Source organism: Helianthus annuus, chromosome 13 (genome assembly GCF_002127325.2).
Source record: "Helianthus annuus cultivar XRQ/B chromosome 13, HanXRQr2.0-SUNRISE, whole genome shotgun sequence".
Lineage (NCBI taxonomy): Eukaryota > Viridiplantae > Streptophyta > Magnoliopsida > Asterales > Asteraceae > Helianthus > Helianthus annuus.
This window is the reverse complement of record NC_035445.2, coordinates 95135016-95159984: the sequence shown is the minus strand read 5'-3', so window position 1 is coordinate 95159984 and position 24969 is coordinate 95135016. Positions and strand designations below refer to the sequence as shown.

The 24969-nt window shown below is 40.6% G+C and overlaps 1 protein-coding gene across 1 annotated transcript; it reads left to right on the top strand.

The window, feature by feature from the left end:
* Positions 1-16673: 16673 nt before the first annotated feature.
* LOC110901377 lies at positions 16674-17315 on the top strand. Its single transcript, XM_022148208.1, has one exon. It carries the CDS (start codon positions 16674-16676, stop codon positions 17313-17315), a length of 642 nt encoding a protein of 213 aa, XP_022003900.1.
* The last annotated feature ends 7654 nt before the right edge of the window (positions 17316-24969 follow it).

Genomic DNA, 24969 nt, shown 5'->3' with positions numbered 1-24969 from the left:
TTGAATAGGGAAGCGCCGCGTCACGCGACCCCCCCTAGGCGTCACGCGAGGCCCTATAACTCCGGGAAAATTAGGGTTTTGAAGAATTGATTTCCAAGAAACTGAACACAATTCTAATTACGAATCAAGAAACCCTAGGACGAATTTCGGAGGTGATTTTGAGTACTCTGGAGTGCTTTAGCTTGCGGGAATCAATCGGTTGAAGCTTGGATCGTGGAAGTGAAGATTGTTCGGGTTTTATCTCCCGGTGTTCTTTAATTTCGTGCTTTCAATACTTTCCGATGAATTCTTGTTTTGAACTTGCTTTGTTTATTTTGAACATCATGTTTCTTGGCTAAACTTTAGATACTACCTAGATTTGATGATGGTTTAATTCATGTTTGGCTCTTTTAACGGTTTTTATTGATTGATTATGGATTGACTTCTGAAAGTAAAGTGTTCTAGATTTTCTGAGTTGGTGCGTGTGCGTATTTACTTTTGATTGTGGATTGTTTACTGTTTCACATAGATTTTGGTGGATGTCTTTCACATAATAGATCTGTGTTGATTATTTGCATCCTTGCGGGTCCGGGTGATCTTTGGGTAAATCGGCCGATAGCCTTAGAAACAGTAATTAAAATATAATTAGAAGTAAATATTCTGCTTAACTTGTCGCTGAGAGGCTCGAGTTAGTTATTAGGTCTCGGTGCAGTATATAGCTAAATTAGATTTTGAGAGAAGTCGACGTTAGTTCCCTAATTGCATTTGTGTCTAGTAAACCAAGTCAGAACCTAGAATTGCCTTAGATTGTCGCGCTGAGAGGTAGATAATCGTATTAGGGCACTTTTAGAATCGTTAGAGGACTGAGAGGAAATCTAACAGTCGGTATACATAACAGCCTTGTAGGGTTTCCTAGGTTTCTTCCTGAGAAGTGTCGGGAAGTCTTAGCATTGAATACCTTAAGGTTTAGTACTTTACGATCCCGGCTCCATACAACAATAAAACCGTTAGAAGTCCATTCATAGTTAAACTGGATTCAAGTCTAGGTAGTCCTTAATCTCATCTGAATTAAAACCTTAGTCTTCGTTCGTACTTTAGTTTAATTTCATTTTAAGTGCAATTTTAGGATTTTAGTAAAAACCCCCCTTAAAATACAACAATTGTTTAATCGCGTCAGTGTCTAGTCTAAATAGAGTCGTTAACGTAATTCATTAGAGTCTTTGTGGGTTCGACATCCGGACTTACTTTTCTGTGCTAGAGTCGACCGGTACACTTGCTGGTGAGTAGTTTAGTCAGGTTAAAGAGTCTAGATTTTTTATTACTTGAGTCTTAGTTTAGGGTAATTTTAGTTTAATTAGTTGAATTACTTTTTCCATATCAAGTTTTTGGCGCCGTTGCCGGGGATTCTTGGCAATTGCGTTAACTGCTTTGTTTGGATTTCAACTGATATCGTTACGTGCTTTTTGTGTGTTTGTGAGTCGTAGGAGTCCAAGTAGTTTTAGTGTCTTTTTCGTATTTCTTTGAGTCTTTTGTTGGAGTTGACTTACTTGTTTTATTCTTGGTTTTGTAGTTCATGCCCCACACGCGTTCGCAGGACCAGTGAAGCCACCAATTGACAAGTCTTCCTTCTCCACACCAATCCCTCAGGTTCGAAAACCCCTAACTTCATCTTTAGCCCTTTCTGACTCTACACTTCCATCTAAACCACCGAACTACGACTTCACCCTGAAGTCATCACCCCATAATTCCCCACCACCCTCCCGTCACCCTAGTCCACCACCAGTTCACCAAATGGCCGAAAACCAAACTGTCCACCAGCGTTCCACCGCGGGTTTTACCGCAAACTCACCAAACTGGTTGGAGGAGGTTCAGTTTCTGGGTCACATTGTGAATAGTCAGGGTATCCATGTCGACCCCGCGAAGATTGAAGCCGTCAAAAGCTGGATTACGCCTAAGAACCCGTCTGAAGTTCGTTCTTTCCTCGGACTCGCGGGCTATTATCGACGATTCATTAGAGGATTCTCCAAGATCGCTGTGCCACTTACCGCTCTTACTCATAAGGACAAGCCTTTTGTGTGGGGAAACGCACAAGAGACTGTCTTTCAAACCCTCAAGCATATGATGTGCAACGCTCCGATTCTTACGCTGCCCGACGGAAGCGACAACTTCATTGTCTACTGTGATGCTTCTAACCTTGGTCTCGGCTGTGTCCTCATGCAGCGAGACAAGGTTATAGCCTACGCATCTCGTCAGCTCTAGATCCACGAGAAGAACTATACAACCCATGACCTCGAGCTAGGCGCGGTTGTCTTTGCATTGAAGATTTGGCGACACTACCTGTATGGCACTAGGTGTACAATCTACACTGACCACAGGAGTTTACAACACATCTTTAATCAGAGAGAGCTTAATATGTGTCAACGCCGATGGGTAGAACTTCTCAACGACTACGACTGTGAGATTCGTTATCACCCAGGCAAGGCGAATGTGGTTGCCGACGCGCTCAGCAGAAAGAGTTACGTGCTCAGTACCCGAAACATCCAAGCCCAGCACAACCTCGAAACCCTTATTCGTGAAGCTCAACATGCTTGCTTTAATGAGCGTACATTGAAGAGAGAGAGAATCTATCACGATGGAGCTCAATTGGTAAGCAAACCCGATGGGATATTCTATTATCTGGATCGAATTTGGATCCCTAAGCGGACTGAATTTCGAAAGATTATCATGAATGAAGCCCACAAGTCCCGGTATTCTATTCATCCCGGCATAGATAAGATGTACCAGGACCTACGCTACAAGTACTGGTGGCCGGGCATGAAACGAGATATCGCCCTATACGTTGGAAGTTGCTTAACTTGTGCAAGAGTCAAGGTTGAACATCAAAGACCTTCTGGCTTACTCGAACAACCGCCGATACCTATATGGAAGTGGGAGAGTATAGCTATGGATTTCATAACAAAACTCCCGCCCACGCCATCAGGTCACGACAGTATTTGGGTCATAGTCGATCGTCTAACGAAATCAGCCCACTTTTTGCCGATACGAGAAGACTACAAGGTGGAACGACTAGCCCAAATCTACACCGACGAGATCATTTGTAATCATGGTACGCCTCGTGACATCATTTCAGACCATGACGCTCAGTTCACTTCGCGATTGTGGGAAACGTTTCAAGCGACCCTTGGTACGTCGCTTAGTCTGAGTACTGCATTCCATCCTCAAACCGACGGACAGACTGAAAGAACGATCCGTACTCTTGAAGACATGCTCCGAGCGTGTGTCATAGATTTTGGTGGTAGTTGGAACAAACACCTGCCATTGGTGGAATTCTCGTACAATAACAGCTATCATGCCAGCATTCAAATGACACCTTTCGAGGCTTTGTATGGTAGAAGATGTCGATCGCCTATTGTATGGCACGAGATCGGTCACTCGCAACTAACCGGTCCTGAAATTCTACAAGAAACGACTGAAAAGATCCATCAGATTCGAGATAACTTGGTAAAAGCTCGGAACAGACAGAAAAGTTACGCCGATAGAAGACGCAAGCCCCTGGAATTTGAAGTTGGTGACTACGTACTCCTAAAGGTATCACCTTGGAAGGGTGTAGTCCGATTCGGCAAGAAAGGGAAACTCGCGCCTCGATATGTTGGACCTTTTAGGATTCTGGAAAGAATCGGAAAAGTCGCCTACAGACTCGAACTACCGGAGGAACTCAGTAACGTCCACCCGACTTTCCACGTCTCTAACCTCCGAAAATGCCTTGCTGATCATGATCTAATCGTACCACTCGATGATCTTCAGGTCAACGAAACGTTACACTTCGTGGAAAAGCCTGTCGAAATCATGGATCGCCAAACCAAGCAACTCAGGCGCTCTCGCATCCCGATCGTGAAGGTCCGATGGGAAGGCAAACGAGGCGCGGAGTTCACTTGGGAACTCGAAAGCGACATGAAGGCCAAGTACCCGCAGTTGTTTAAATAAATAGATCTGAAGCATCAAATTGGTAAATCACGGCGTTGTGTAGCATTCGACCTAATTTCGGGACGAAATTCCCTAAACAAGGGGAGGCTGTAACACCCCGTGTTTTCGAATGTCAAAGTCAAAGTCAAAGTCCAAGTCAACTTTGACTTCTTTGACTGTTAAGGTTTCTTTTTACCTTTTCCTATTATGTGGAGTAAGTATTGTCTAATGAAATGATCGAATGTTTAATCAATGCGACCGATTTACGACTGTGAATAGTAGGAAGTAATAATGCGATAAAGTTAATCAATCAATAATCAAGCTAATCGATTCAATCGAACTCGAGACTCGAATTATGTGAACTCTGGTGTTATTATACGTGTGTGTGTGCCTTATGTGTTACTTGTGCGTGTTTACTTATATGTTTGGTGTGGTATTCAAGTGAATCAATCAAGAATCGAATCGAAACTCGAAAAGCAATCGAACTCAATCGAAACCGACATCGAAATGTGACTTATAGAAGATTGTATGTTAGATATAGTAGCTGGGGACTGAAAGTAATTTGACTAGGAACTCTATCGTATTCGTATTATCGTCCATCGAAATCGAAACATCGAAAAGCGTCTCGAAATACTCAAAGTGGGTCGCGGATCGAACATGAGACATCCGGATCGAACAGGCCAGCCGATCGGCTAGCATCTTCCTAGCCGATCGAGCAGCCCATTCGATCGGAGCTCCTGGCCGATCGGCTGCCACTTTCCTCTTTTGGAGCCTATAAATAGGGCTGTCATTGTCACACTTTCCATTTTTGGAAAGCTCTGACCGAACCAGCCTTCTTCCTCACATTTTCTCAGATTTCTCTCAACTCCGGTAAGTTTTCACTCTAATTCTTGTACGTTTTTTATCACTACATGATTCTACACCTTTCTATCTTTCAAAACTCGATTTCTAACCGTGAAATCACCAAGATCCAAGTGTTCTTGGGTGATGTCATCATGGTGTTCTTGAAGAACACCAAACTTTGGTCTCATTCAACCGTGAATAGCTTAGATCTGACCGATTTCCACATAAACAAACTAAGATTCTTACAAATCTTAACATTTTTATGAATAATTTCCAACTTTCTTCAACCTTTTACACTCAAAACCTTAAAACCGGTAGAAACGGAGCTTGAACCGGCTAACTAATCATTCTAACAGTTAAGAGGTTCAAGATTCGGATTCTATATACTAGGTTCACCGATGATGGGTTAAACTCTAAACCGACGTTCCGAACCGTTCACCGGCCGGACTTGGGTGATTCTTGTCCGAGTCGAAGAAACGAGTAGGAACGGAGGATATCATAGTTCAACTCGTTATCAAAACTACCTCGATATGACGACAAGTAATTAAACATCCAAGAGTTAGATGAAAGGCCGACCAGGTCAGACTTGCTGGCCGAACGGCTAGGCTGTTCGAATAGCCCAGCCGATCGGACATGCCAGCCGATCGGCTAGCACATGGTCCCACACTTTTCGAATTTTATGAAGTATGCTATTGACGAAGTGATGTTCGATCGAATACGCTACTCGATTGGTAAACATTACTCTTCGGATCATGAGATACTATGCTTCAACACTTAATCGTTTTTACAACTCGTTCGTAGTATGGAATGCCAGCCGATCGAACAGTCCGTTCGATCGAGCGACATCCTGTTGAGCATCACTCTAAAGTTCCCAGCCGATCGATTAAGCCGGCCGATCGAACGGACCGTTCGATCGATCGACCTGAAAGGTAAGGACATTTTTGTGTTCTCATATACTACAACGAAAACTTCAAAAGTTCAAATCCTCAAACACAAACACACCAGAGGAAGAAACAATCCACCCGAATGGCCCAGCCGATCGAGCCTACCGGCCGATCGAACAGGACTGTCCAAACGGACATACCAGCCGACCGAACAGCCCGTTCGATCGAACCTGCCGTTCGATCGACCAGCCCATTCGATCCATTCACACTTGTCTTATTTTCCACGTTACTCATTGTTGTGCTATCGAACTATTCAGGCTAACCCTACTCTCAGCGCTCCCTTCAATCCATAATCAATCACTGTGAGTATACTCGATCCCTTTTTGCTTTTAGCACTTTTGGGTGTTACATACGTTGCTTATATCAAAACATAAACGATCACACTACTCAAACTATTTGAACGCTAACCAATATGCATGTATTACGTGAATTAATGAATGCTTTTGTTGATTGTGTTTACACGTGGAATGCTGTCTACCTGCCTTAACGACGTAGTACTATAGTTTGGACTCAGCACCCGTTCACACGGGGGTTGTTAAGGACAATTACTTGCATGGATTACGGTGGTAATCATGTATTGCGAACCGTCTCGGACGGTCAACCCGCAGTCATTGGTATCGATAGGTCCATGTCGATAATTAACATGCTTCGTTTTCCTCTGTGTACGTGCTGGTTATGCGTAAACTATTCGAACTCTATATGCTACTATCAAACTTGTATGCTCACCTTTACATTTTATGTATTGACTTTATTTTAACGTATGTGACAGGTAATTAGGATGCTTATTTGCTAGGAAAGCAAGGCTAGAATAAGTTTCTAGAAGCCCCCAACAAATAGTTGCCTGCCAAGAACAAGCATCTGAGGCATAGTTGTCTGTAGATCTTGTCCTCTGGCATTACAGCCAGAAAGCCAACAGAATAGGGGTCTAGAAGCAGATAAACAATTGCTGTAATAATATTTGAATCTGAGTTGTCGGAACGGAATTTCTTGTTTGGATGATTATCTGTAATGACATGTTTGTTTATTCGGGATACGGTATGGGACGTATCTTTAACTGGATTATATAAATAGTTGTTATGGAAACTTCTGAACAATCTGTTTCGCTCAGTGCTGCGCCCCGATAATTCCGCCATCGGTTGGGGTGTGACAGTAGCTATTTCTGATTTCTGGATTTATGGGTGCACACCATGGCTGCGTTTATTATTCCTTATGATTCTTGATGTTCATGAGAATACTTGTAAGCTAGGATTGCTAGTAATCGCGCTTCATTGGTGATTTGACTGCAAAAGTGATTAGTAATAACTAGGGTTTTGTTTGTGGATTGAACTCGTAATGATGATAGTTTTAATGATTCATCTGATGTTATCATGGTTGGGTTTGTGTTAAATACAATAATGCTTATGTGTTAGGGTTTATGAGAATCAAGAATCATGCATGATGATATCGATAATATGTGTAGTCCCGTGTATGTGGATTAGGGTTTAGGATCTTGATGCCCGAGCATGTTAAATATGCTAAAAGTCTGTTGTAAATGACTTATTATCTGATGTTAGTCGTTATTATAAGGTGTTGTGATCATATGTGCGCGTTTTAGTAACGTTTAAGCGATAAACAACATGATGAGTAACATTTACAGCCAACTTTAGTTGGCTGTAAACGGACCGTTGTTAATCGAAAAATTGATTTTATGAAGTCTAAATTATATGTTTTCGAAAAACTAAATGGCACTAGAATCACATCTTTTTGAGGTCGTTTGCTATTTTTAAAGGTCCGTTTTGTACAGCAGCAAAAGCTGCGTTTTTTCTGCAGAAAATGCGTGTTAATTTTTTCGTCATAACTTGAAATCTGGATAGGTTCCGGTCATGAAATTTGTACTGTAGATGGCCACTGATGTCGTCGTAATTCTCCAACTGGAATTTCGTCAATCCGACTTACGATGAATTTTAAATGAATTTTTCCGTGGACTGCAGTCAAAAAGTGACGAATCTGATTGCAGCCCGGTAAATGATTTTTATAAAATCACTGGTAATGAATTGGATCCCGAGATTTTTACACAATAATATTTAGATCGTTTAAAACATTCTTTAAAAATTTGGGAATTTTTGGAATAAGTTAACTATTTTATTAAAATGCCCGAAAACAGCCCAGTTTTGGATGTTAAAGCTGAAACGACGTAAGTAGTAATTTGCGTGTCTAAATGTCGGGTAGGTTATCTGAGAATGATCTAACGTGTTAGATGTCAATGAAAATTTTATGTGCAATATCGTATTCTTGCTTTTTAATGATTATAGACGAGATGTTTATATGGGTGTGAACTGTTAAAGTGAGTGCGTGTTATGTGATAGATGCGTGTAGGAACTTTGTGTTTTATTTAAATCCATTAACAAACTAAATGGTAATCATATTAGGACGTGATTGACCAACCCTGACTATTAGCTATTTTAAGAGTTCAACCGAGCAACCAAAGGTGAGTTCACACTTTTTATAAGGCATGGGATTCCCGATGGTTTGGGAATGGGTTAACGTTTAATAAGGAAACCTGCGTATTCTCTTTTGGGTAGAATACGTACTCCCACCCTCTAGGGTGAAGAGTGACAACATTGAAACCTACGTGTTATTCTTGACACGTACTCCCGCCCTCTTAACTGAAGGGTGACAACATTGACACTAGACAAAAACTCTATCATTAAGTCCCTCATTTTATATCGACTTAATCGCCGGGCCAATGTCGAACGGGTCATTAGTTAAATAGCGCTATTAGGTTTAACAAGCCTCACACCGTGCCACAGAGGACGAGCGTGGACTAATGGACTTGGGCACTAGTCAATGATGATAGACATTGACGCAGGGCACATAAACATAACTACAGTCAGTAGTCGATATGGTAACGGGTCTAGTGGGATACATGGGGAAGCCCCCACTGAGTATGGTTTGGGAAACAAGGAACTGGTTAACTCGTGGTTTTCAAAACATAACTATGGTTTTTGGAACAACGTTAAAATGGACAGCCAACTGTGAATTCGCTCAACTTTGTTGTTGATTCGTTATTATATGCCTTGCAGGTCGTTAGGTGCTTAGATGGAGCTTGCACAGGAGGAAGAGGTCGTTGTGGGACATGGACTGTTGAGTTCCATGTTAAACTTATGAACTTTTATACTTTATTATGGTTTTGAACTTAATGCTTCCGCTGATAACTTAAACTTTGTTGAATTGTTTTGACACCAATTATATTGTTTGGTTTGGACTTTTATTTATTTAATTATATCGTTCTATATGATTGGTGGCTGGATCCTGGTCAGTCACGCTCCCTGCGGTGATACTCCGCTTGTGGATTTTGGGGGTGTGACATAAAAAGTAGCGAAAATGACATGTTTTTTAGGCTTTTTTAGTTAGTTTTCAAGTTTTCACTTTAATTAGGGGTTTTTAATTGAACCCTCCCTAACCTTGATTTGGTAAAAGTTAGAGTAAACTTCCGTTTTGCTCTCTGTGGTTTGGTCGTCTTAACGGTTTTGCTCCAATCTTTTAAAAATAGCCATTTTACTCCCTAATGTTTCGGTTTTGTCACCAGTTTGCTCCCTGCCGCACAACTTTCTCTTTATTGATTGATTTAACTGAGTTAAGAGTCAGGGAGCAAATTGGTGACGAAATAGAAACATTAGGGAGTAAAATGGTTATTTTTAAAGGATTGGGGCAAAACCATTAAAACGACCAAACCACAGGGAGCAAAACGGAAGTTTACTCTAAAAGTTAGCTAGGCTAAGTGAATTTTAGTTTCAAATAATCATAACAAACAATTCGCACAACATTCATTTTGTAACATATTCACATATCATACTTTAACCTTTGGATTTAGCGTTAAGGTGACATTCAACATGAAGGGTATCATCACTCATGTAGTGAATTGTATAGCCATTGTTGGCACCCGTAGGTCACCACCTATACTGGTAGTGCCATAGGTAATCGTTTATACTCACAACACCATAGGTAAACCGTTTATACTCGCAACTCCTTAAGTAATTGCCTATACTAATATACTCGTAGGTACTGTATTATGCTCCTCACATGCCATGTTCACAACCTTAGACCACGTAACAAGACTTGCAGCCTCATAGGTAACTGGTTAGATTTATATGAACAGATTCGATAAGCTAACGTTGTTGACCGAGTTATAGTTCGTAAGAGTTACACCTTAGGCAACGAATATTAAATCCACTTAACTGGATTAACTGGTGACCACGAATAATTAACGAAACAAAATATATAATTATCTAAATTAATTATATATTCACGAGAAACAAGATTTATAGTTATACGGGTTATAAATAATATAAAGTTTAATTATTTTATTTAACTAAATGATATCTTTTATTTTGGGGCTAAATCTCGAAACGTTGTTTATGAGATTGATCTATAAACAAATAATAATATATATCATCTCTCTAAGGTATCAAGGCTGGTATTAATGATACATTTTTATGGCATTATAGACCTGTCCACATAAGCAAGGTACACATAAAAAGGGCTCAAATATGTGGGGATCCTTGAATCCACCAGACAAGACTCGTTTGATGATTTCAAATCTTGCTTAGCTGGAAAACTCACTAAGGGTCCCTTCACCCATGTTGGTGATTGCAAATCTACTAGGACTCATACACAAAGATTTATATGGTCCTTTTAGAACCATGACTATAAATCAGGAAACATACTTTGTTTCATTCGTCGATGATTAAAGTTAATATGTGTCACAAACCCTGACCCTACCGTGGACGGGAGCCGTGAACAGTTCCAGTGGTACCAATGTTCTTTAAAATTTTGCAACCGAAAATTTCATCAAGATCGTGTGTTAGAAAAAATATCAGAGTTAACAAACACCAAGATTTTTATTTCATAACTTATAGGATAAAACCCATATTTACATAAAAGGTTTTCATAAGGATAAACCCTTAATTACGAAACACGTTTCTTTATTTAAGTGATATAGCCACTTATTTAAGCTTTTTGTGCCTTGTAGCACTTTCCCTTTCTTTCGGATTGGTTTGTTTACATAGATTGAATATAAGTTCTGCTTGCGATCGTTACTCGTTGGATGAAGACATGAGGTGAGAGATTAGGGTTTCGAATAGCACTGGATCGGCTCCGAGTATTGCCGCTAGTTGTGCTTCTTGAACTTGAGGATCCATCGCCGGTGGAATGAGAATGGGGTGGATTGACGGTGGCGATGACGACAGTGATGATGGAGGGAATTAAGAGAGTGATTGGATTGGGGCGGATGACTAATTAGGGCAAATAGGGAGATATAGTAGTGACTGTTAGAGTATTGTGGGTTACCTCCATAGTGTTGTAGTTTTTTTTTTCCGAATAACTTTGTAGAAATGTAATAAAGTTTGTTAGAGTGTTCCAATTAAATGACTAAATTATCATGTTAACAAGTAACAATGATGATGTAAGTATTTTTTCAATTTACTTTTAACTTAATCCAAAATATTGTGTATGCTAAAATAAAAAACAACCAACACATAAAGTATACACCACCGATCATATTTACTGTCCACTCGTTAGCTTGCTTTATTTCCACTCTTTCTTCCAAACTTTCAAGCACTTGTGGTTCAATTTCATATGGAACCTTTTACATCATAGCGTAACTGCATAAGATCAAAGATCGACAAAATAGGTTACACCGGATGTGACTGTACAAAACAAATTCCGGCTATGAAGCCTTCAATTCGACATGGAACAGTTTGTCGGAGTAGAGATTCCGATACTTACTACTTTCGTCATCTGTAAGGGAAGAAATTTTGAACGCATGATAATTATTTTCATCTTTAGGCCGGAGGGTAACTCACCACCGATAGCGCCCCATCGGCGCCACCACCCATACCGACAGTTTAAAGGGGGCGCCATGGTTAACTCGCTAGTATGGTAACGAAGACGAATTGGCAGGATCGAGGGTGTTTGGTCAAATGTTACCGTTGAATGGTAACTTCAAATTTAAAAAAAAAATAATTTCATATTTTATAAATTTAACCTATAAATACCCCACTTTTTTCCATTATATTCATCCCTTCTACCTCAATCTTTATAAAAATCAAAACACTTTTGTTTATACAATCACACAATGTTTCCCAACAACCAAAACCCGTGGGATCCGACCAATCCGTTTTGGCAAAGTGCGCCAAACAACGAGCAAGAAAACCGTTATCGAAGAGACTCGCGTACGGGTGAGCTTGGATATTATCCGCCCTAGGTCAAAACGGTCCAAATCAACATCCACTACCGAACCATCCGAGTCTGATGGCCGTACAACAATTAATCTAAACGATGATTTATGGGGCTGTAAACAAACCAAACGTTCAACGAACAGTTCGTGAATCGTTCGGCGGGAAGTTCGTTTATTTCCATTCGATTGCTTAACGAACGAACACAAACAAAAAATTTCGTTCGGTTAGCTTAGCGAATGAACACGAACAAAGGTCTTGTTCGTTCGACTGTGTTCATGAACTTTCGGTAATATGTTCGGTTACGTTTGTTCATGTTCGTTCGGTTACATCCATTCGTGTTCGTTTGATTATATTAAAAAATTAATAAATAATAAACCTTTTATGTAAACACATTGAAAACTTGAACCCCTATTTTTTTCTAAGTTAGCTAAAATTTGGACATTCAAGATAGTTTTTGGGGTAATTATGTCTAAGTTAGTTAAACTTTGAATAATTATGCCTAACTTAGTTAAACTTGATTCATCGTTTGGTGGTAGTAGTAGACTTCTTCTGTTTTGATTTATCATTTGATGATTGTATTTAACTACTTATGTCCAATGTTAAGGTTAAGAATGGTTTTATTTTTTATTTTCATGTTAGATGTTTGTTTACGTTCGTTTTTATTCGTTTGCGTTCAAGACCAGTGTTCACGAACTGTTCGTGAACAAGTGAATATCGTTAACGAACGAACACGAACATAAACTTATATTCGATATGCGTTCGTGAACAGTTCGCGAACATGTTAATTTCCTTAACGAACGAACACGAACATGACCTTGTTCGTGTTCGTTCGGTTCGATTACAACCCTAATGATTGACGAATTTGAAGAACCGCAAGAGCTGTCACAACCAAAGGGTAGGAATAAAAGTAAGGCAGCGACACGAGGAAAGTCTTCTTCAACGACATCGAATGACCCGTCAAAGTTGAACGAGTTCGAGGCAAGTCTCAACCAAATAATCTCGATGAAGGAAAAAGAGCAAGAACTAAAAACAGAGAAACAAATCCAGAAAGACATGGAATTTCTCGCGAAAGACTTTTCAAATCTAGCAGAGAAGGACCGAGTCATTTTGGAGGCTCGTAAGGCACACATTCGAGCGAAATATATGTAGTTTTTATTTTCTAGTACCTTATTTTTTAACTTGGCATTTTTTAGGACTTTGTAATGTTTTTCTTTTTTTAATGAAATTATTTTTTTTTTAATTTTCTAGTTATTAAAATTGACATTTAATTTAAAAAATAAAATATATAAATAAAAAAATAATTAGGTAATGATGACAGAGGCTTTATCCCACACCCCGCAAGTTAAGGGAAGGGGCCTTAAAGCCCCCTGTCTGACGTGGATCTGACGTGACGCTGACATGGCGTGATAAAGCCCCTAGAGGCTTTATCCCACAACCCTCCAGCCTTAGGGTGTAAGGGGTGCTCACCTCTTAGGTGAGTCCCCCCTCTTACACACAACCAATCACATAGTGCCATGTCAACTCCCCTAATACACTCCCCTAATACCGATTTTTGATGGCGGCACTCCCCTATTAGGTGAGTTCAAAATTAATTTTTTTTTTGGTAAAATTATGGATGTTTAAAAATTAAATAAAAGACATTTCATTAAATTTAAATAAAAATACATTCAAAGTAGAAAATAAAAAACACATTCAAAGTAGAAAATAAAAAACACATTCAAAGTAGAAAATAAAAATTACATTAAAACTAGAAAACTAAAATTTTAGAAATCGCATGGCCACCCGTACTTGTTAGCGATTTCTCGCTTTCGGGCGAGGATGATCGGCAACATACTTGGCGGAACATCGTCGTGCGGCTTAAGGAATGTTTTCATATCTCGATCGAAATTGTAGTTTTTCATCGTCTCGAGTTGTGCCGATATGAGCTCGCGAGCCTCCGACTCTCTTTTTTTCCTCAATTCGATCGCCTCCAATTCTACCGCTTGCTTCGCTTCTTTCATGGCGGTGTACACTTTGAATTGTGCCGCCAACTCGGCCGAGCTTCCCTCGGACGATGTAGCTTGATGCTTGTCTCGCCGTTGTGCTCTTTGTGGCGAGGGATCTTCGTTCATATCCGGTATCGAAAAGTCCACGTCAACGGGCTTTCTTTTATGTGCCGAACCTTCACCTTCCTCACCCATCAATGGGACTTGGGCCCATTTCTCGTGTCTTCGAACGACCTCCCACGCCTCGATGTGTTGAAAACCGCTTGGAAATCTTTCTTTAAATTCTTTTAACGCGACTTTCATCACGTCGAGATCCTTACATCCGCTTGCTCGTGTGCGATCCTACATGTTATAAAATAAAAAAAATTAGAAAGTGTTAAAAAAGTATGAACTTAGAAAAAAAATTAAAAATATGCAATGTTAAAAAAAATATAATTTTTACCGCTTGTTGGTATAGGCCCTTGAAAAAGTTTATTTTCGCATGCATCGGGTTCCATTTAGACCGTACTTGATGAACGGTCCGGTTACTTCCACCGATAGTTTTGTTAAAGTGCTCTAAAATTTTACCCCAAAAACTTTCGCGACTTTGTTGATTGCCCTTTTTTTGTTGGTAGAACAATGTACCCACGCCTTCGCCAACGCCTCTTCTTGTTCTTTTGTCCATTTTTCGCTCACCGTTTTCCCTTTTTTTTCTCGAGTCTCATCTTCTTCGTTGCCCGCGTCTTCGTCCACATTATATTCATCTTCCTCGTCGTCGTCGCCCAAATTTTGAGTTTCGGGCACTACCTCATCCTCGTCGTCGTCGTCGTGAATAGGTAGAGGACGTTCGACATTTCCTCGTGTAGAAGGAACTTGTGAAGAACGATAAGCATATGGGTCGAAGGCGGGGGATTGAGGAGGAGCGTCCATTGATAACAAATTTTGAAAATAGCCGAAATTGGGTTGTTGGGTGTTGTAAAACGAGGGGTGTGGAGGTTGTTGGAAAAAAAACGGGGGTTGTGAAGTGTATCCGAAAGGGGGTTGTGGTTGAGCATTTGCACCGCTCGAACCATCTCGAGACGGTTTCGAGACCCGTCCCTTAGTTTTTTTCTTGGCCTCGCGGGGTCGGTTCTCCATTGCTCGGTGTATAAAAAATAAAAAGTGAAGGGGGTTTGGTTGGAGAGTATAGAAAATAAAAAGTGAAATGGGTGTGGTTGGAGAGTTTAAAAAAATAGAGAGAATGAGATGGGTTGAGTATAAAAAAATGGTGAGAATGAGATGGTTATTTATATTAGTTTAAAAAAAGTGATTTTTTTTTTATTAAAAATCCGACCGTTGAAAGAGGACCGTTCCTCAAATCTCGTGCACATTCAATCGGTGAGTCCACGCCTAAAATACACCCCGAATCGGGACCCCGCTTTGATGGCGGCGGTGTTCCCGATCGGGGAAACCTATCACCGCACCACCTCACCGAAGACGCCCCGTACACCCTTAGTACCACTCGCACTCACATGAATTTATTGGAGAATGTAGCTTCGATATTTGTTACCTCTCATAATGTTAATTTATAGGTTATGTGCTTGTAATCGACGATTCAATCTCAGATCTAAAGCCTAAAGGTTTAAAGTTTAAAATTCTTGTGAATATCAAATTCTTCTCGTAGATTTTCATTATATCAACCACTAAAAAAATTAAAAAATATAAAAGAAAATGGTAACCTGATGACCTGATAATTATTGAGGTGAGCATTTTTAGATCCGACCCCAAAACAAACCGACACCCTAACCTTATAATAACCGAAACCGAACCTAATATTTTTTTCAGGTTTTTTTTCGGTTCCTGATATGCTAGTATTTCCGGTCGGTTCCGGTCCGAGACAGCAAGATAATCGAATCCAATTGTTTGGACCGAAAATGGTATTAGGCAAATTAACCGGGCCAGGCCCAGCAGTTTAGCACCTTTCTTGGCTGTTGCTTCAATCTTCACGAGGTAAGTGTTTTTTTCCTAATACATGACATGAATATACAAATCCAAAATAATATAGTATGTAAACTTATTATACAAGATAAATCACAAAATGATTCATACATTGTTTGGTTAACAATTAAAATAAAATGAGAATGTTTCGAACCCATAGGTCTCATTTGTTGAATTTCCTCTTTAGGAAATAATTTTCTGAAACTGATAGGTTGAACATAAGCAACGGAAATTCATACAATCCAGACCATTCAACTCGGTTATAGACACAACCTGATAGTCTTAAAACAAAAACATAATAGGATAGTATGGGATGTTAGTCTCGCGTCGGGTAGCCTCTGCAAGTGTAACTACCATTCCTGGAAGCTCCCCACCTTCCAAACTTAACCTGATTTACATACTAGAAGTTAGCTATGCTAAGTAAGTTCTAGTTTAAAATAATCATAACAAACAATTCTAGCATAACATTCATTTTATAAACATGTTCACATATCATACACCAAACTTTAACCTTTATCTTTAGCATTAAAGTGACATTCACCAATGAGTGGTTATCATTATTAGTCATTATATTGTTACCATATTATTGTATAGTATAATAGGAAGCTTATATTCTCTCCATATAGATAGGAGGTTAGTTAGGGCATCAATGCATATATATTGTATGATTGATATTGTAATGATCAAGGAATATACAAACCATAATATGGTATCAGAGCTAGAGTAGCTCTTCCCTTCGTTACTGTAGCTCTTCCCTTCGTTCATTTTTTTTTCCGATCGTTCCCATGGACGACCAACCCAAAAACACCGATACCACCTCTAAAACAACCACCACCGATTCCGCCTCTAAAACCCTTCACCCAGTTTATTCCGTAACAAACATTCAAAACAAAGTTCGCATCTTTGATGGCGAAAAAGTTACCTACTTCGCATGGGTGAAACTCTTCAGACTTCATGCCCACGGGTATGATGTGTTAGACCATATCAATGGCACCGAGCCCCCAGCCAAAACCGATCCGTCTTACGAGGCGTGGTCCAAAATTGACTCCATTGTCCTTCAATGGATATATGGAACTCTTTCAGATTCCTATCTCGCTCGTGTCCTTGAAACAGGTTCAACGGCTCAACAAGCGTGGGATCGGATCCAAACCATTTTTCTTAATAACAAAAACTCTCGAGCCGCAACCCTGGAACATGCTTTTACAACCACTACTATGGCCTCATGCTCATCTATGAATGAGTATTTTCAACGGATGAAAGATCTCGCGGAGCAACTTAATGATGTCGGTCACCCGGTTAGTGAGTCTCGGTTGGTTCTTCAGATGGTTACGGGTCTTCCTCAGGAATATGACACCGTCGCCTCTTTTATCACTCAGGCTGATAAGTCATGGGATGATGCTAGAGAGATGATTGATCGTGAGCAATGACGGCAGGCTGCTCGTCAACAAGCCCATTCGGCCCTTACTGCTTCCCATGGCACCCCTCAAAACACTACCAATAATAACCCAAACCTTACTGCTTCCAACCCACCACCCCCTCAACCGTATCACCCAGCCCAAACCTATGACACTTACCAGCCTCGTAACCAAACTAGGGGCAGGGGCCGTGGCCGCAACTCATACCGAGGACGTGGCCAGGGTCGTTACTCCTACTACCAAAACCCGAACCAACCCACTAGCCAATCCAACCCCCAACCTCCAACCTACAATCATGCCTACAACCCATATCCTTGGTGGGCCGCTCCACCTCCTTGCCCTCATCCAGCCCAATCACCATGGACCTCCAACTGGACCCGACCCAACAACCCCACTCCACCCCCACAACAGCCGAACCCAACCACCCCACCCCCTGGCTACGGCCTGGCAGCCCCACCACCCTCGTATCCATACTCACCGCAACCTGGTTACCCGATAACAACCCCTATCGATCCACTACAACCCACCGAACTCGGAACTGCCTTATCAACCCTCACCCTCAACCAACATATGCCACAGTGGAACATGGATACCGGGGCTTCTTCGCACATCACTTCGGACCAAGGTAAAATCAATTTCCCATCTTCTAAATCAGTTAATGCAAATATTTTAGTAGGTAATGGTCAATCATTGCCAATTTTGGGATCGGGTAAGGGCTACCATAAAACACCTAACACCCCTTACCACCTAAACAACATACTTTATGCACCCACGGTTGTCAAAGACCTATCTCTGTCCGGAAATTTACTCGTGATAACCTTGTTTCCATTGAATTTGACCCATGTGGTTTTACATTGAAGGATCTCAAGACTGGACAACCTCTTTCGCGCCATGATAGCACCGGTGATCTTTACCCTTTCACCCTACCCCGTCAAGTTCTTTTCGCAGCTGCAACCAATAAGTGGCATGATCGTCTTGGACATCCTGGCACACAAGTTTTAAAATTTCTTTCAAGTCGTTTTAATATTCCATGTAATGAACAATCATTTGCTTTTTGTGACTCTTGCCATCTATCTAATAGTAAACGGCTTTCGTTTGTTAGTTCTAATTCTTTTACTTATGCACCTTTTGATATCGTTCACTGCGATTTGTGGACCTCACCTGTTCTTAGTAATGCTTCGTACAAATACTATATGGTCTTGGTTGACAATTTTTCAAATTATGTTTGGGTTTACCCCCTAAAATTCAAATCAGAAACCTTTCCCACTTTTGTCAAGTTTCATAAATATATTCAAACTCAATTTCACAAAAATATCAAATCCTTTCAATGTGATTTAGGCGGAGAATTCGATAACAATGCATTTCACAATTTTGCATCCACCAACGGTCTTGCATTTCGTTTCTCATGTCCGCAAACTTCACCCCAAAACGGGCGGTCCGAACGTATGATACGTCGTCTTAACGACATCATCCGTGCGCTTCTCACCCACACCCATATCCCCCCGACCTTTTGGGTTGAAGCCTTGCATACAACGGCTTATCTTCACAACATTCTTCCCACTACCCGCCTAAACTATAACACCCCCACCTTTGCTCTATACCTTTGTCATCCCACATATGATCACCTACGGGTGTTCGGATCCGCATGCTACCCAAACTTCTCTGCCACTGAAACAAATAAACTAAACCCTCGTTCAATCCGGTGCATATTTCTCGGCTATCCACCTAATTTTCGAGGTTATCGTTGTCTTGATCCCACTACCGGTAAAGTCCACATTTCTAGACACGTGACCTTCGATGAAGAAACCTTCCCTTTCTCCACATCTAACCCACCCGCATCCTACACATTTCTGGATGACACACCAATTTACCACCACTCGTATCAATTCCCTACTGCCACAACCATCTCACAACCCACCACTCCAAACCATACTACATCACGTCAACAAACCCCCTCACCTTTCGGCCCACACCTACAACCCGCCACAACCACACTGACTGGCCCAAACGCACAAACCAGCCCAACCCCACCTTTCAGCCCACTCCCACAAACCGGCCCACCATCACCGCCCCACATTCCACAAACCGGCCCAACACCACATCACGACCTCACCACATCACCGCCCACATTACCCCTTGCCCCACCATCACCGCCCCACTTTCCACAACCCTCATCTTCAGCTGTTCCTAACAATTCCCATCCAATGACTACTAGGGGCAAAGCTGGTATACTCAAACCAAATCCCAAATACAACCTATCCATACCTACATCTGAAACCATATCCCCGATACCCACCTCACCCCACAAAGCACTTATTGACCCAAATTGGCAAAGGGCTATGCATACTGAATATAAATCATTAATTGATAATGATACTTGGGAATTGGTTCCGCGTCCAACCGAGCATCCCATTATTCGATGCATGTGGCTATTTCGCCACAAATTTAAACAGGATGGGAGTCTGGATCGGTACAAAGCGAGATTAGTTGTGAATGGTAAATCTCAAACGGTCGGCATCGATTGTCAAGATACATTCAGCCCGGTCGTCAAACCTGCCACTATCCGCACTGTGTTATCTATTGCTATTAATAACAAATGGCCGATCAATCAACTTGATGTTAAAAATGCCTTTTTGCACGGGAATCTTCAGGAGACGGTTTATATGCACCAACCACCGGGGTTCAGTGATACCTCCAAACCCAATTATGTGTGTCGCTTACGTAAGTCCTTATACGGAGTTAAACAAGCCCCACGGGCCTGGTTTCAACGATTTTCCAGCTTCATTATTTCACACGGGTTTAAGGGGAGTGTATGTGACAGCTCCTTATTTGTTCTTCGACAGGGTCCTCATATGGCTTATTTGTTATTATACGTGGATGATATCATTTTGACGGCTTCTTCGGATGCCTTGCTTACTAACATTGTTCAGCTACTCTCTCGAGAGTTCGCCATGACAGATTTGGGCACCTTACATCATTTTCTAGGAATCTCGGTAAAGCGTGATGCTCAAGGGTTATTTTTATCTCAGTCACAGTATGCCTGCGACATTTTACATCGTGCCAGTATGACGGATTGTAAACCGTGTACCACACCTGTCGACATAGCTTCTAAACTCAGCGCTGCAGATGGAAACTTATTATCTGATGGTTCTCTTTATTGAAGTCTAGCAGGGGCACTTCAGTATCTCACATTCACCAGGCCCGACATATCCTATGCCGTCCAACAGGTCTGTTTATTCATGCACACACCACGCGAACCGCATTTTGCCTTCTTGAAACGGATTCTAAGGTACATCAAGGGAACTCTAGATTACGGATTGCGGCTCACGGCTTCTTCAACGTCCTCCCTCATTGCATACTCAGACGCTGACTGGGCTGGCTGCCCTGACTCCAGACGCTCCACGTCCGGGTATTGTGTGTTCCTCGGCAACAATTTAATTTCATGGTCGTCTAAACGACAACCTACTGTTTCTCGATCTAGTGCTGAGGCTGAGTATCGCGGAGTGGCCAACGTTGTAGCCGAAACTAGCTGGCTGCGTAATTTATTATTGGAATTACAGGTCCCTGTTTCTCGTGCCACTATTGTTTATTGTGACAATATCTCAGCTGTCTATTTGTCTGATAATCCTGTTCAACATCAACGGACAAAACATGTGGAACTCGATATCCACTTCGTTCGAGAAAAGGTCCGTCTGGGTCACGTCAGAGTTCTCCATGTACCCTCCTCCTATCAGTATGCCGATATCTTTACGGAGGGTCTCTCGCGACAACTGTTTGAAAGCTTCCGTTCTAGTTTGGCCGTTTGTTTACACTCCCACTCAAACTAAGGGGAAGTATTAGCCATTATATTGTTACCATATTATTGTATAGTATAATAGGAAGCTTATATTCTCTCCATATAGATAGGAGGTTAGTTAGGGCATCGATGCATATATATTGTATCATTGATATTGTAATGATCAAGGAATATACAAACCATAATAATCATCACTCCTATAGTTAGTTGTATCGCCATTGTTAGCCCCGTAGGTCACCACCCTATACTTGCAGCCCTATAGGCAATCATCTATACTCACAACCTCGTAGGTAAACCACCTATACTCGCAACTCCGTGGGTAATTGCCTATACTCACATCCCATAGGTAACTGTTGTATTATGCTCCTTATGTGCCATGTTCACAACCTTAGACCATGTAACAAGACTTGTAGCCCCATGGTAACCTATTAGATTTATATGAACAGATCCGATAAGTCAACGATGCTAACCAAGTTGTGACCCGTAAGAGTTACACATTGGGCAACAAATTTTAAATCCACTTAACTGGATTAACTGGTGACCACGAATAATTAACGGAATGAAATATATAATTATCTAGATTTATTATATTCACAAGAAACGAGATTTATATTTACACGAGTTATAAATAATATAACATTTTATTATATTATTTAACTAAACTAAGTTTTCGAGCTTCGAATCACGTATGGGCTTAAACGAGACACATTAGATTTGGGGAATTGGGGGCCATGAGATGATTAATCTTGTAGTTAAGGTTATTATAAGGCTATAGGGTGTGGTGACCCTCATAACCACCATGACCCTCCACGTCAGTGCCATGTCACCCACCTATAATCCACCATCCAAAACTAATAACCTAAGGGTGTGGTCATGACCCAAACCACTATCCCCTTATTTATTTTAATTTATCTTTGTCTAAAGAAAAATGAAATGATTTATTAAAAATGGAAAGGAGGATCATCGTTGTCATGGTTTAATCCATACAAACCATGATGGATCATGCAAGGGGGTGGTGTAGCCTTCCATTAATGTTCCTACGTGGCGACCCCCACACCTTTTAGCCTAACTAACCTAATTATTTAATCAATATATACTAAGACTATCTCCAATGCATCCTTAATATTCTTGCCCTTACAAGCCCTTACCATTGGAGCCAGGGTGCCCTTTAAGACCCTTAACAATGCAGCCCTTAATTATGGATGCATGTTTGTTGGTTTTGTTGATAAGGTGGGCCCAAACTATAAGAAAAAAACTTTTATTTAAATATTGTGTGTAGTGGGTAGGCGATGAGGTGGAAATTTAGAAGAGTATGGATATTTGTAGGGTTGGAGATAAAGTAAATGTTTTAAGGATTTGTATGGATATGATGTGGCAGCTAAGGATGCTTAAGGGTGCCTGTAGCATTGGAGATAGTCTAATAATCTTTATATTCACAGCAAGCCAGCCGCAAAAGAAATCACAACATCTTTTGACCCCACAAAAAGAAGCCCCCACCTACTCAAAGCGCGACCCCTTTTTGATTTCGTCCGGTCAGAAAGCAAGCCGCCGCATCGCCGCTTTCTTCAATCACAAAATGTTCACGTCTAGCACCCGTTCACCTTAGTGTCTTAAACGGTTAATCTTTAATCATTAAGGTATATCTATCTCATAGGTAGATTAATCAGTGAACCGTATATGCATATTTGTAACCACGATCTTGTTCAGTTCATTTTTAATGTTGATTATTTATATAATATTCAGCTGAATCTTACTAATTATAGATGTAATTAATATATATACATGAAACCCATTTTGATAAAAGTAACAAGATCGTCACTGAAACCTAAAAGTGGTATCAGATCCACACTTACAACATGCAAATCGGAACCGGTCCTTTTAACAGGTTATAGATCTCAAACTTTAAGTTGTCTAAAGTTTCAGATCTTGATGATTTTAGAGTAACGGGTTATTTGGTCAAAAGTTTTTTTATTATTTTATTTGACCAAAAGATTGGCCAGTTTATTATTTTGATAGTGTTGAATATGTAAATCTGGACTGACTTTATGGTTGTGTTGTTTTCGGTGTCGGTTTTGTTTTAGTTTTTGGTTTATGCTTTTGGCCCACTTTGATGGCTCAAAGTTATAATAGATTAGGGTTTTATTTTCATTATTTATTTTTATAAATATTATAATGTTGAAGACCTGAAGACAAAAACTGAAGACAATGAAGTTAGTAGGAGTTGCTCAAGACAACAAGATGCACTCAAGTCCATCCTTATGGTTGTTTGTGTGTTGTGACCTCGTGACCTGATAGGTGGTTGAAAGTCCTTAGCTTTTCATGTTCAAATTCGCTAAATTATGTGAATTTGAGTTCTTGAATTCACTACTTTGATATGGTTTGTGTTTTGCAGGATTTGATATGTTTAAGATGCATTTTGGAAGCTTAATTGAGCTTTGGAATGGAGCTAAGGGGACCAAAATAAGATAAATGAAGAAACATAGGAGTTTGGGCATTAGCCTGCGTCGGCGACGAGGTTCAGGTGTCACGGCCCCCGACCCGGTTTGACCCGTTTCAGGAGCCGCGGGACAGAAATCCTGCGGTATTTTAATTTAGACGACAGCGGAAGTCTTTTTAAAACAGGATCTTTAGTATTAAAACTGCTCATTACATAATTTAGGGATAAAACCCAGTAATTTACAATAATGTGATTTCAATGGAAATCTTTATTTTCCAAAACATGTTTCTTTATTTATTTACACTGAGCCACTTTTCTAAGCTGGTAGTGCTTCCTGGCACTTTTCTTTGCTCATAATAGATTACCTGAAACATGTTTGAAAAAGGTTTTGTCAGCAGGGAAATACTGAGTGAGTTCATTCAGTTTTTAGGAAATGACCCATAGTTATAAATTACAGCATAAGAGCGATTACAATGGTTCATATCTTATTTTTATCTGGCTTTCTGTCACAATGGTGACAAGTCACAATGGTGACGATGGTCATACCACTATAAGGTCAATGAACTCTAATAGTGACGTTTTTCCCTAGTAGGTCAATGAACCTAACTGGGAAAAATAGTAATGTGCACAATACCCCACTAACCAATAAATCAAGATATCCACGACTTAGTCCCTGTAACTATAACACTTTGAAAATAATTTGGAGTATTGTAAAACAGTTGATAAAAAGAGAATGACTCACATTGCAGATTTAACGAGCAGTGTATAAGCCTACTGATTAGCCTTGATTATTTCTAATTTAACCATAATGCACACAAAACAGGATTAGTGGTCAATACAGCAGTTACGATAAATTTCCAAGATCAATTTCTCACAATGAATGACCAAGTGCAATACTTCAACTCATTTATCAAAATGACAAACGACAAAGTATAGTACTTCAACTCATTATCGAATTATCGACAACGACAAAGTACAATGCTTCAACTCATTTATCGGATTACCGACAAACGACAAAGCATAGCCCAATGTGGGCGGCACTTAGACATTCTTTGAATGTATTGATTCCGGAAACTGAATCGTAATAGCGATCGAGTAATTACCCTGTTATCACGGCAGAATTTCGAGATTATGTGGGTTTTTGTAGTATTTTGACGATATCTGGACGTACAAATTGAATTTTACCGTCGAACCAACGCAGGAAATCAAGTGCCAAACTCCTCTATTTATACTGGAAATTTGACGCCGTCGCGTAGCGCGAGGGGGGTACCCCTATAGGCGTCGCGCTACGCGAGTGACTACCCTACTTTCATAGAGTAGCCCTTCGTGCATGTAGGCTTGCTGTGTTGTCAGTTTCCTAAAATTCGATTTTTACAGATAGTTATGAAGATAATCGTTGGCTAGGGTTTATCCCCCCCTGAGTTTTAGGGGCC

Coding starts and splice junctions, on each gene's coding strand:
- LOC110901377 (XM_022148208.1), top strand. CDS start 16,674: ATGGACGACCAACCCAAAAACACCGATACCACCTCTAAAACAACCACC.